Consider the following 13,713-nt stretch of genomic DNA (forward strand, 5'->3'; position numbering starts at 1 on the left):
GGGAGAGGGGGAGTGACCGGGGGAGTGACCGGGGGGGGAGTGACCGGGGGAGTGACCGGGGGGAGTGACCGGGGGAGTAACCGGGGGGGGGGGGAGAGGGGGGGGAGTGACCGGGGGGAGAGGGGGGGGGAGAGTGACCGGGGGGAGAGGGGGGGAGAGTGACCGGGGGAGTGACCGGGGGGAGAGGGGGGGGGAGTGACCGGGGGAGTGACCGGGGGGGGAGTGACCGGGGGGAGTAACCGGGGAGTGACGGGGGGAGTGACCGGGCGGAGAGATGGGGGAGTGACCGGGGGAGTGACCGGGGGGAGAGGGGGGGGGGAGTGACCGGGGGAGTGACCGGGGGGGGAGAGGGGGAAGTGACCGGGGGAGTGACCGGGGGGGGAGTGACCGGGGGGAGAGGGGGGGGGGGAGTGACCGGGGGGAGTGACCGGGGGGGGAGTGACCGGGGGGAGGGGGGGGGAGTGACCGGGGGGAGTGACCGGGGGGAGAGGGGGGGGGAGTGACCGGGGGAGTGACCAGAGGGAGAGGGGGGGGGGGAGAGTGACCGGGGGAGTGACCGGGGGGAGAGGGGGGGGAAGTGACCGGGGGGGGAGAGTGACCGAGGGGAGTTACCGGTGGAGTGACCGGGGGAGAGGGGAGGAGAGTGACCGGGGGAGAGTGACCGGGGGAGTGACCGGGGGGAGAGGGGGGGAGTGACCGGGGGGAGAGGGGGGGGAGAGTGACCGGGGGAGTGACCGGGGGGAGAGTGACCGGGGGGGAGTTACCGGGGGAGTGACCGGGGGGAGAGGGGGAGGAGTGACCGGGGGAGTGACCGGGGGGAGAGGGGGAGGAGTGACCGGGGGAGTGACCGGGGGGAGAGGGGGAGGAGTGACCGGGGGAGTGACCGGGGGGAGTTACCGGGGGAGTGACCGGGGGGAGAGGGGGGGAGAGTGACCGGGGGAGTGACCGGGGGGAGTTACCGGGGGAGTGACCGGGGGGAGAGGGGGGGGAGAGTGACCGGGGGAGTGACCGGGGGGAGTTACCGGGGGAGTGACCGGGGGGAGAGGGGGGGAGAGTGACCGGGGGAGTGACCGGGGGGAGTTACCGGGGGAGTGACCGGGGGGAGAGCGGGGGGAAGAGTGACCCGGGGAGTGACCGGGGGGAGTTACCGGGGGAGTGACCGGGGGGAGAGGGGGAGGAGTGACCGGGGGGAGTTACCGGGGGAGTGACCGGGGGGAGAGGGGGGGAGAGTGACCGGGGGGAGAGGGGGGGAGAGTGACCGGGGGAGTGACCGGGGGGAGAGTGACCGGGGGAGTGACCGGGGGGAGTTACCGGGGGAGAGTGACCGGGGGAGTGACCGGGGGGAGTTACCGGGGGAGTGACCGGGGGAGTGACCGGGGGAGAGTGACCGGGGGAGAGTGACCGGGGGAGAGTGACCGGGGGAGTGACCGGGGGAGTGACCGGGGGGAGTTACCGGGGGAGTGACCGGGGGGAGAGGGGGGGAGAGTGACCGGGGGAGTGACCGGGGGGAGTTACCGGGGGAGAGTGACCGGGGGAGTGACCGGGGGGAGTTACCGGGGGAGTGACCGGGGGGAGAGGGGGGGGAGTGACCGGGGGAGTGACCGGGGGGAGTTACCGGGGGAGTGACCGGGGGAGTGACCGGGGGGAGAGGGGGGGGAGTGACCGGGGGAGTGACCGGGGGGGAGAGGGGGAGGAGTGACCGGGGGAGTGACCGGGGGGAGAGGGGGGGGAGTGACCGGGGGGACTAATGACCAGTGGGGGGGTCATGGTGATGGGGTCCAGGGTCAGGGTGATAGGGGTCAAGGGTCAAGGGTCAGGGTGATGGGGTCACTGACCTTTCCCCGCATCCGTCCAACCGCCGTTAGAGGGAGCGCATGCGCACCAGCGGCACCGCCCGGAAGGTACACACATGCGCACTGGCGAGCGAGGACCAGTTACACACATGCGCACTGGCGAGCGAGGACCAGTTACACACATGCGCACTGGCGAGCGAGGACCGGTTACACACATGCGCACTGGCGAGCGAGCACCGGTTACACACATGCGCACTGGCGAGCGAGGACCGGTTACACACATGCGCACTGGCGAGCGAGGACCGGTTACACACGTGCGCAGTCTCCTGTCCCGGTTCCCGCCTGTCCCTCTCCCCTGCAGCACATGCGCACTGAGCAGGGTGCATTGAGTGTCGATGATCCACATTGCCTGCTCCTGGTGCACATTCACATTGTTCACACACACCGGCATTTATATAGCGCCTTGCTCAACCGCCTAACTCCCACAGCCCTCGACAGCCAATCACGTCCTTGTGCAGTGTGCTCACTGGTGTATTGTGGGTAACGCGGCAGTCAATCTGTGCACAGCAAGATCCCACACACAGCACTGTGACAATGGCCAGACAATCTGTTTGTGTTGTTGGTCGAGGGATCAATATTGTCCCAGGACACCGGGGAACTCTTCTTCAAATAGTGCCCTGGGATCTTTTACATCCACCCGAGAGGGCAGGGGCCCTCGGTTTAACGTCTCATCCAAAACACAGCACCTCCGACAGTGCGGCACTCCCTCAGTACTGCCCCTCCGACACTGTGGCACTCCCTCAGTACTGCCCCTCCGACAGTGCAGCACTCCCTCAGCACTGCCCCTCCGACAGTGCGGTACTCCCTCAGTACTGCCCCTCCGACACTGTGGCACTCCCTCAGTACTGCCCCTCCGACAGTGCGGTACTCCCTCAGTACTGCCCCTCCGACAGTGCAGCACTCCCTCAGCACTGCCCCTCCGACAGTGCGGCGCTCCCTCAGTACTGCCCCTCCGACAGTGCGGTGCTCCCTCAGCACTGCCCCTCCGATAGTGCAGCACTCCCTCAGTACTGCCCCTCTGACAGTGCAGCACTCCCTCAGTACTGCCCCTCCGACAGTACGGCACTCCCTCAGTACTGCCCCTCCGACAGTGCGGCACTCCCTCAGTACTGCCCCTCCGACAGTGCGGTGCTCCCTCAGTACTGCCCCTTTGACAGTGCGGCACTCCCTCAGTACTGCCCCTCCGACAGTGCGGTGCTCCCTCAGTACTGCCCCTCCGACAGTGCGGCACTCCCTCAGTACTGCTCCCCCGACAGTGCGGCACTCCCTCAGTGCTGCCCCTCCGACAGTGCAACACTCCCTCAGTGCTGCCCCTCCGACAGTGCGGTGCTCCCTCAGTACTGCCCCTCCGACAGTGCGGTGCTCCCTCAGTACTGCCCCTCCGACAGTGCAACACTCCCTCAGTGCTGCCCCTCCGACAGTGCGGTGCTCCCTCAGTACTGCCCCTCCGACAGTGCAACACTCCCTCAGTGCTGCCCCTCCGACAGTGCGGTGCTCCCTCAGTACTGCCCCTTTGACAGTGCGGCACTCCCTCAGTATTGCCCCTCCGACAGTGCAGCACTCCCTCTGTACTGCCCCTCCGACAGTGCAGCACTCCCTCAGTACTGCCCCTCCGACAGTGCGGCGCTCCCTCAGTACTGCCCCTCCGACAGTGCGGCACTCCCTCAGTACTGCCCCTCCGACAGTGCGGCGCTCCCTCAGTACTGCCCCTCCGACAGTGCGGCACTCCCTCAGTATTGCCCCTCCGACAGTGCGGCGCTCCCTCAGTACTGCCCCTCCGACAGTGCGGCGCTCCCTCAGTACTGCCCCTCCGACAGTGCGGCACTCCCTCAGTACTGCCCCTCCGACAGTGCAGCGCTCCCTCAGTACTGCCCCTCCGACAGTGCGGCGCTCCCTCAGTACTGCCCCTCCGACAGTGAGGCACTCCCTCAGTACTGCCCCTCCGACAGTGCGGAGCTCCCTCAGTACTGCCCCTCCGACAGTGAGGCACTCCCTCAGTACTGCCCCTCCGACAGTGCGGCGCTCCCTCAGTACTGCCCCTCCGACAGTGAGGCACTCCCTCAGTACTGCCCCTCCGACAGTGCGGCGCTCCCTCAGTACTACCCCTTCGACAGTGCGGTACTCCCTCAGTACTACCCCTCCGACAGTGCGGTACTCCCTCAGTACTACCCCTCCGACAGTGCGGTACTCCCTCAGTACTACCCCTCCGACAGTGCGGCACTCCCTCAGCACTGCCCCTCCGACAGTGCGGCGCTCCCTCAGTACTGCCCCTCCGACAGTGCGGCACTCCCTCAGTACTGCCCCTCCGACAGTGCGGTACTCCCTCAGTACTGCCCCTCCGACAGTGCGGTACTCCCTCAGTACTGCACTGGATTTATGTGGTCCTGTCCCTGGAGTGGGACCTGAACCTCCTGACTCAGAGGTGAGACTGCCACCGAGTGACACACAGCAGACTTAAAACTATCGAATGATACAGTACTGAAGGGGGCCGTTCAGCCCCCTGCTTCCAGATCTCGCCAGCCTTGTGCAACAGCTGGCAAACCTGAGGTTGTCGGGGGATTGATTTTACACATTCCGGTTCATTTTAGAATCTTTTTAATAGAATCCTAAAATCCGAGAAAGGTTACAGCACAGCAGGAGGCCATTCGGCCCGTCCAGCCCGTGCTGGCTCTCGGTAAGAGCACTCGGCCAGTCCCACTCCCCCGCCCTTTCCCCGTAGCCCAGCAAATCTTTTTCCTTCAGGTATTTATCCAACTCCCCTTTGAAAGCCACGATCGAGTCTGCCTCCCTCACCCTCTCAGGCCGTGCATTCCAGATCCTAAACACTCGCTGCGTGAAATGTTTTTCATGTCGCCTTTTGCCAATCACCTTAAACCTGTGTCCCTCTGGTTCCCGACCCTTCCACCAATGGGAACAGTCTCTCGCGATCGACTCTGTCCAGACCCCTCATGATTTTGAACATCTCGATCAAATCTCCTCTCAACCTTCTCTGCTCCCAGGAGAACAACCCCAGCTTCTCCAGTCTATCCACGGAACTGAAGTCCCTCATCCGTAAAGGTTGATAAATTTTAAATCTGTACAATAAAACCCATTTTGAGCGAATTTAGATGCGGTATCTGAAGTTGAACATTAAGATTCTGTCAATTGGATGAAAATTGCCAGATACCTAACGCAGTTCATGCGCAATTAGTATGACATTGAAGACGGAATTAATTGACGATATCTCAGTTACACGTTGGTGGTATTTCTCCAGCGACTTGAGATGTCTACTGTACATGGTCCATGTCTCTGAGCCATACAGGAGGGCGGGTATTACTACAGCCCTGTAGACCATGAGCTTGGTGGTAGATTTGAGGGCCTGGTCTTCAAACACTCTTTTCCTCAGGCAGCTGAAGGATGTCTCCGCAAGATCCTACAAATCCCCTGGGAGGACAGACGCACCAACGTTAGCGTCCTCGACCAGGCCAACATCCCCAGCATTGAAGCACTGACCGCACTCGACCAGCTCCGCTGGGCAGGTCACATTGGCCGCATGCCCCGACACGAGACTCCCAAAGCAAGCGTTCTACTCTGAACTCCTTCACGGCAAACGAGCCCCAGGTGGGCAGAGGAAACGTTACAGGGACACCCTCAAAGCCTCCCTGATAAAGTGCACCATCCCCACCGACACCTGGGAGTCCCTGGCCAAAGACCGCCCTAAGTGGAGGAAGTGCATCCGGGAGGGCGCTGAGCACCTCGAGTCTCGTCGCCGAGAGCATGCAGAAACCAAGCGCAGGCAGCGGAAGGAGCGTGCGGCAAACCAGTCCCACCCTCCCCTTCCCTCAACCACTGTCTGTCCCACCTGTGACAGGGACTGTGGCTCCCGTATTGGACTGTTCAGTCACCTAAGGACTCATGCTTAGAGTGGAAGCAAATCTTCCTCGATCCCGAGGGACTGCCTGTGATAATAATGATGACACTCCCAACACTCTCAAAAAGAAACAAGCAAGGGAACACACACGCAAACACTTTGTTCACTGTAAGTGTAAATGATTCAACAAATCCTGAGTCGATGTAACAGCAGAGAAATTTAATAACAATAGTAATTTCGAGTCAGTGGAGATGGTTGCAGCTCCATGAAAGTTGTCAGGAAGCCAAGCAGCCAAGTGCTCCAAACAATGGTCGATCACGCTGGTGGGGTGCGTTTGCGGGCTCAGAAGGGCCACTGGGGGGGTTGGGTCAGCTCGCTCTCCCAAACTCTGTGTCCATTGGGATTGTGATCCAGGAGCCACTGTGCCAGCCAGATCTGTGACAGGGAAGTGAAACCACGCAGTGTGAGAAGCTTGAGACCATCGATAAACATTTTGCGTCTGCTGTGTGTTTCCCATGTCATCAAGCTCAAACGTGCACAGACACCACAAAGCATAAGAATATATTCCTGCAGGACACAAATAGCTGAGGATCGTCTGATAATGTTTACACCACTAAAATACGGCTTTGAGCAGGGAAACTGGATTGGACATCACCAAGGTCCAGGTCGGTGATTGGAGCGTGGGGCAGGTCTGGGCAAAGCACGTCTGGCCGCAGTTGTACAGGGCCTTGGTGAGAGCACTCTGAGTATTGTGTTCAGTTTTGGTCTCCTAATCTGAGGAAGGACGTTCTTGTTATTGAGGGAGTGCAGCGAAGGTTCACCAGACTGATTCCCGGGATGGCCTTCATCTAACTCCTTTTTGAATATATTTAGTGAATTAGCCTCAACAACTCTCTGTGGTAGAGAATTCCACAGGTTCACCACTCTCTGGGTGAAGAAGTTTCTCCTCATCTCGGTCCTAAATGGCTTACCCCTTATCCTTAGATTGTGACCCCTGGTTCTGGACTTCCCCAACATTGAGAACATTCTTCCTGCATCTAACCTGTCCAGTCCCGTCAGAATTTAAAACGTTTCTATGAGATCCCCTCTCATTCTTCTGAACTCCAGTGAATACAAGCCCAGTTGATCCAATCTTTCTTGAGATGTCAGTCCCGCCATCCTGGGAATCAGTCTGGCGAACCTTCGCTGCACTCCCTCAATAGCAAAAATGTCCTTCCTCAGGTTAGGAGACCAAAACTGTACACAATACTCCAGGTGTGGCCTCACCAAGGCCCTGTACAACTGTAGCAACACCTCCCTGCCCCTGTACTCAAATCCCCTCGCTATGAAGGCCAACATGCCATTTGCTTTCTTAACCGCCTGCTGTACCTGCATGCCAACCTTCAATGACTGATGTACCACGACACCCAGGTCTCTTTGCACCTACCCTTTTCCTAATCTGTCACCATTCAGATAATAGTCTGTCTCTCTGTTTTTACCACCAAAGTGGATAACCTCACATTTATCCACATTATACTTCATCTGCCAGAACCAGGGGACAGAGTCTAAGGATAAGGGGTAGGTCATTTAGGACCGAGATGAGGAGAAACTTCTTCACCCAGAGAGTTGTGAACCTGTGGAATTCCCTGCCGCAGAGAGTTGTTGATGCCAGTTCATTGGATATATTCAAGAAGGAGTTAGATATGGCCCTTACGGCTAAAGGGATCAAGGGGTATGGAGAGAAAGCAGGAAAGGGGTACTGAGGGAATGATCAGCCATGATCATATCGAATGGTGGTGCAGGCTCGAAGGGCCGAATGGCCTACTCCTGCACCTATTTTCTATGTTTCTATGTTTCTATAAACATTTTGCGTCTGCTGTGTGTTTTCCATGTCATCAAGCTCAAACGTGCATGAACACCACAAAGCATAAGAATATATTCCTGCAGGACACAAATAGCTGAGGATCGTCTGATAATGTTTACACCACTAAAATACGGCTTTGAGGAGGGAGACTGGATTGGACATCACCAAGGTCCAGGTCGGTGATTGGAGCGCGGGACAGGTACAGCAGGAGCGGCGAGAGATCGCGGAGTGATGTAATCTGGGCCTAGGAGAGGCGAGAGTTCGGGGCCCAGGAGAGGCGAGAGTTCGGGGCCCAGGAGAGGCGAGAGTTCGGGGCCTAGGAGAGGCGAGAGTTCGGGGCCCAGGAGAGGCGTGAGTTAGGGGCCCAGGAGAGGTGCGAGTTAGGGGCCCAGGAGAGGTGCGAGTTAGGGGCCCAGGAGAGGCGAGGGTTCGGGGCCTAGGAGAGGCGAGGGTTCGGGGCCCAGGAGAGGCGAGGGTTCGGGGGCCAGGAGAGGCGAGAGTTCGGGGCCCAGGAGAGGCGAGGGTTCGGGGCCCAGGAGAGGCGAGAGTTCGGGGCCCAGGAGAGGCGAGAGTTCGGGGCCCAGGAGAGGCGAGAGTTCGGGGCCCAGGAGAGGCGAGAGTTCGGGGCCCAGGAGAGGCGAGAGTTCGGGGCCCAGGAGAGGCGAGAGTTCGGGGCCCAGGAGAGGCGAGAGTTCGGGGCCCAGGAGAGGCGAGAGTTCGGGGCCCAGGAGAGGCGAGAGTTCGGGGCCCAGGAGAGGCGAGAGTTCGGGGCCCAGGAGAGGCGAGAGTTCGGGGCCCAGGAGAGGCGAGAGTTCGGGGCCCAGGAGAGGCGGGAGTTCGGGGGCCAGGAGAGGCGAGAGTTCGGGGCCCAGGAGAGGCGAGAGTTCGGGGCCCAGGAGAGGCGAGAGTTCGGGGCCCAGGAGAGGTGAGAGTTCGGGGCCCAGGAGAGGCGAGAGTTCGGGGCCCAGGAGAGGCGAGAGTTCGGGGCCCAGGAGAGGCGAGGGGTAGCACGGACCAGCCCACACTGCGATGTGGGCACACTGGGTCCGTGCAGCAGAGCTGGTCTCCAGGGGTCCTGGTTAACCCTTGCCCCTGGACCCAGACCTAGCTCTGTCAAGCCCGTGTGGTGGCTGGTGTGCAACGGTCACCCCACGTTAAACAAATCTACGCACAGGCATCTTCCACCCTTCAGGATGTAGTTCGGGATCTGGAATATCTCGTCCTTCACTGAAACACCTGTGAACTCATCCGTTTTTGCCGTGGAAGCAAGTCATCCTCGCCTCGAGGGACTGCCGATGATGATGTTGATGTGTCCTGGGAAACCTCAGAGACTGAACTCGTGCTTGGATCTCGAGTGGCTTCTCATAGCATGGCCCAGGGCCCAGACGCTCTCACACTGTAACTGGCCTCAGCTCCCGCAGCTTATCAGAACAGAATCATGGAATTGTACATAAGAATATAAGAAATAGGAGCAGGAGTCGGCCATTCGGCCCCTCGAGCCTGCTCCACCATTTAATACGATCATGGCTGATCCGATCATGGACTCAGCTCCACTTCCCTGCCCGCTCCCCATAACCCTTCACTCCCTTATCGGTTAAGAAACTGTCTATCTCTGTCTTAAATATATTCAATGTCCCAGCTTCCACAGCTCTGAGGCAGAGAATTCCACAGATTTACAACCCTCTGAGAGAAGAAATTCCTCCTCATCTCAGTTTTAAATGGGCGGCCCCTTATTCTAAGACCATGCCCCCTAGTTCTAGTCTCCCCCATCAGTGGGAACATCCTCTCTGCATCCACCTTGTCAAGCCCCCTCATAATCTGATACGTTTCGATAAGATCACCTCTCATTCTTCTGAATTCCAATGAGTAGAGGCCCAACCTCCTCAACCTTTCCTCATAAGTCAACCCCCTCATCCCCGGAATCAACCGAGTGAACCTTCTCTGAACTGCCTCCAAAACAAGTATATCCTTTCGTAAATATGGAAACCAAAACTGCACGCAGTATTCCAGGTATACAACAACAACTTGTATTTATATAGCGCCTTTAATGTAGTAAAATGTCCCAAGATGCTTCACAGCAGCGTTACAGACAAACAGATAAAATTTGACCCCGAGCCACATAAGTAGAAATTAACGCAGGTGACCAAAAGCTGGGTCACAGAGGGAGGGTTTAAGGAGTGTCTTGGAGGAGGGAAGAGAGGGAGAGAGGAGGAGAGGTTTAGGGAGGGAGTTCCAGAGCTTGGGGCCCAGGCAGCTGAAGGTACGGCCACCGATTGTGGAGCGATTATAATCAGGGATGGTCAGGAGGGCAGAATTAGAGGAGCGCAGAGATCTCGGGGGTTGTGGGGCTGGAGGAGGTTACAGAGATAGGGAGGGGTGTAGGGGCTGGAGGAGGTTACAGAGATAGGGAAGGCTGTAGGGGCTGGAGGAGGTTACAGAGACAGAGGGGCAAGGGCCACGGAGGGATTTGTAACAGAGGATGAGAATTTTGAAATCGAGGTGTTGTTTAACCAGGAGCCAATGTAGGTCAGTGAGCACAGGGGGTGATGGGTGAGTGAGACTTGGTGCGAGTTAGGACACGGAGTCAGTGAGCACATGGGGTGATGGGTGAGTGGGACTGGGTGCGAGTTAAGACATGGGTCAGTGAGCACAGGGGGTGATGGTTGAGCGGGACTGTGTGTGAGTTAGGACACGGGTCAGTGAGCACAGGGGGTGATGGGTGAGCGGGACTGGGTGCGAGTTAGGACACGGGGGCAGTGAGCACAGGGGGTGATGGGTGAGTGGGACTCGGTGTGAGTTAGGACACGGAGTCAGTGAGCACAGGGGGTGATGGGTGAGTGGGACTGGGTGCGAGTTAAGACATGGGTCAGTGAGCACAGGGGGTGATGGTTGAGCGGGACTGTGTGCGAGTTAGGACACGGGTCAGTGAGCACAGGGGGTGATGGGTGAGCGGGACTGGGTGCGAGTTAGGACACGGGGGCAGTGAGCACAGGGGGTGATGGGTGAGTGGGACTCGGTGCGAGTTAGGACACAGGGCAGTGAGCTCAGGGGGTGATGGGTGAGTGGGACTGGGTGTGAGTTAGGACACGGGGCAGTGAGCACAGGGGGTGATGGGTGAGTGGGACTCGGTGTGAGTTAGGACACGGGGGCAGTGAGCACAGGGGGTGATGGGTGAGCGGGACTTGGTGCGAGTTAGGACATGGGTCAGTGAACACAGGGGGTGATGGGTGAGTGGGACTGGGTGTGAGTTAGGACACGGGGCAGTGAGCACAGGGGGTGATGGGTGAGTGGGACTGGGTGTGAGTTAGGACACGGGGACACAGGGGGTGATGGGTGAGTGGGACTCGGTGCGAGTTAGGACACAGGGCAGTGAGCTCAGGGGGTGATGGGTGAGTGGGACTGGGTGTGAGTTAGGACACGGGGGCAGTGAGCACAGGGGGTGATGGGTGAGTGGGACTCGGTGCGAGTTAGGACACAGGGCAGTGAGCTCAGGGGGTGATGGGTGAGTGGGACTGGGTGTGAGTTAGGACACGGGGGCAGTGAGCACAGGGGGTGATGGGTGAGTGGGACTCGGTGCGAGTTAGGACACAGGGCAGTGAGCACAGGGGGTGATGGGTGAGCGGGACTGGGTGCGAGTTAGGACACGGGGGCAGCCGAGTTTTGGATCACCTCTAGTTTACGTCGGGTAGAATGTGGGAGGCCGGCCAGGAGAGTGTTGGAATGGTCAAGTCCGGAGGTAACAGAGGCATGGGTGAGGGTTTCAGCAGTGGATGAGCTGAGGCAAGGGGTGTAGACTGGCGATGTTACACAGTTTCCACGTGTACACTGATGACACCCAGCTCTACCTCACCCCCATTGTGTTCGGTCCCCATCATAAACTGCGTTCCCTAGCCACCGAGTCTGTCCCTCTCCCCAGCATCTATCTGAGGCTAAACCAGACTGTTTGCAACCTTGGCTTCATATCTGACCCTGAAATCAGCTTCCGGCCACATATCCTCATAAGAACATATGAATTAGGAGTCGGCCATTTGGCTGGGGAGTCTAGAACCAGGGGTCACAGTCTCAGACTCAGGGGTCGGCCATTTAGGACTGAGATGAGGAGAAACTTCTTCACTCAGAGGGGGGTGAATCTCTGGAATTCTCTGCCCCAGAGGGCTGTGGAGACTCAGTCGTTGAGTATATTCAAGGCTCAGATCGATAGATTTTTGGGCACTAAGAGAATATGGGGATTGGCAGTAAAATAAGAAACATAAGAATTAGGAGCAGGAGCAGGCCATTCGGCCCCTCGAGCCTGCTCCACCATTCAGTGAGATCATGGCTGATCTTCCACCTCAACTCCACTTTCCTGCACTGTCCCCAAATCCCTTGATTTCCATAATATCCAAAAATCTATCGATCTCTGCCTTGAATATACTCAGCGACTGAGCCTCCACAGCCCTCTGGGGCAGAGAATTCCAGAGATTCACCACCCTCAGTGAAGACATTCCTCCTCATCTCAGTCCCAAATGGCCGACCCCTTATCCTGAGATTGTGACCCCTGGTTCCAGACTCCCCAGCCCGGGAGGGAACACCCTCCCTGCATCTACTCGGTCAATCCCCGTAAGGATTTTGTATGTTTCAATGAGATCACTAAACTCTTCTAAACGCTACAGAATACAGGCCCAGTCTACTCAATCTCTCCTCATCCCAGGAATCAGTCTGGTGAACCTTTGCTGCACTTTCATTACGGCAATTGAGGGGGCCATTTGAACGTAAGAACATAAGAATTAGGAACAGGAGTAGGCCATCTAGCCCCTCGAGCCTGCTCCGCTTTGAGGGGGCTGTGTCGGCTCTTTGAAAGAGCTGTTGAGTTTAGGGGACACAGATTTAAGGTGATTGGTTAAAGACACAGCGGGTGCATTATTTACGCAGCGAGTTGTGACGATCTGGAACACGAGGCCTGAGAGGGCGCTGGGAGCTGAGTCAATCGTCCCGGGAATTGGCTATATACTTGGAGGGGAACGAGTTACAGGGCTCTGGGGAAAGGGGCAAGGTAGTGCAATTTATTGACTAGCTCAAGCACAGGCATGGTGGGCTGAATGTGTTCCTTCTGTGCTCTATCATCCTAGCCTCTATGTAACAAAGATATTCATCGCCTTCCATATAAGTAAATATTTAACGGATATCATTGCACCTAACTGCCCCCCCACCCCAGGCACCCACCCTAGGCACCCACCCCCAGGCACCCACCCTCCCTACACCCCTCACCCATTCCCCTGCCATGTATCCTACATGGCCACTGTTGGTACTATGTCAAGGTGTTCCACCAGAGGGCACTGCAGTGGGAGACTTGTAGGTTACCTGTACAGGTGTGCTTGGCCTAGTATAAAAGGCAGGCCACCAGGTGTGATCCTCACTCTGGAGTTACCAATAAAGGACGAAGGTCTCTACAGGTCAAGTACAATACACTGCCTGGTGGAGTCATTGTTAGAGCAGCCAAGGACACAACACCCCCCACCAGCCACACCCCCCTCGCCCGCTCTCCCCACCCCAGGCATTCGCCCCCCACCCCTCGCCCGCTGCCCCACATGCTCCCCCCCCCCCACCCCTCGCCCGCTGTCCCCACCCATGCTCCCCCCCCCCACCCCTCGCCCGCTGCCCCACCCATGCTCCCCCCCCCCCCCACCCCTCGCCCGCTGCCCCACCCATGCTCCCCCCCCACCCCTCGCCCGCTGCCCCACCCATGCTCCCCCCCCCCCCCACCCCTCGCCCGCTGCCCCACCCATGCTCCCCCCCCCCCACTCGACAGGTACTTACAATCGGCTCGGCTGGCTTCTGTTTGCACAATTCAGTCAGGCCTCTGAGCAATGTGGGATTGACATACTTACTCAGGTAGTCCTCCGCAGCCTGGCCCGCTGGAAATGGCTCGATGGTAACTGTAGGCGTTTGGAAAACACAGAGCAAGTAGTATCCAGCATGTCCCTCCAACAGCACGCTAACACCATTTCATGGACCTTCCTAAAGCTTCACCTTTGAAATTCTTCTTCAATTCCTTCATTTGTTAACTTCAAGAAATAAATTAGGCCTCCCCGCCCCCCTCCCCCCACCCCCCCTCCCCCCACCCCCTCCCCCTCCCGCCCCCATCCCCCCACCCCCTCTCCCCCATCCCCCCTCCCCACCCCCCCACC

General features: G+C 58.7%; 2 protein-coding genes across 2 annotated transcripts in view; both read right to left on the bottom strand.

Annotated features, from left to right (window-relative positions):
- The window catches only part of LOC139230322 (uncharacterized WD repeat-containing protein all2124-like), a 34,371-nt gene extending 32,452 nt beyond the window's left edge, over positions 1–1,919 (bottom strand). Inside the window, exon 1 of the mRNA XM_070862149.1 lies at positions 1,836–1,919. The gene's annotated coding sequence lies outside the window, so the exon portion shown is untranslated. The remainder of the gene's footprint in view (positions 1–1,835) is intronic.
- Positions 1,920–5,969: 4,050 nt separating this feature from the next.
- The window catches only part of LOC139230323 (nucleoside diphosphate kinase homolog 5-like), a 17,557-nt gene continuing 9,813 nt past the window's right edge, over positions 5,970–13,713 (bottom strand). The window contains exons 4-5 of the mRNA XM_070862150.1: positions 13,343–13,461; positions 5,970–6,138 (exon numbers count right to left, since the gene is read on the bottom strand). Of these exons, the coding sequence (XP_070718251.1) occupies positions 6,046–6,138; positions 13,343–13,461 (212 nt within the window). The 3' untranslated portion in view covers positions 5,970–6,045. The remainder of the gene's footprint in view (positions 6,139–13,342; positions 13,462–13,713) is intronic.

Source organism: Pristiophorus japonicus, chromosome 19 (genome assembly GCF_044704955.1).
Source record: "Pristiophorus japonicus isolate sPriJap1 chromosome 19, sPriJap1.hap1, whole genome shotgun sequence".
Lineage (NCBI taxonomy): Eukaryota > Metazoa > Chordata > Chondrichthyes > Pristiophoridae > Pristiophorus > Pristiophorus japonicus.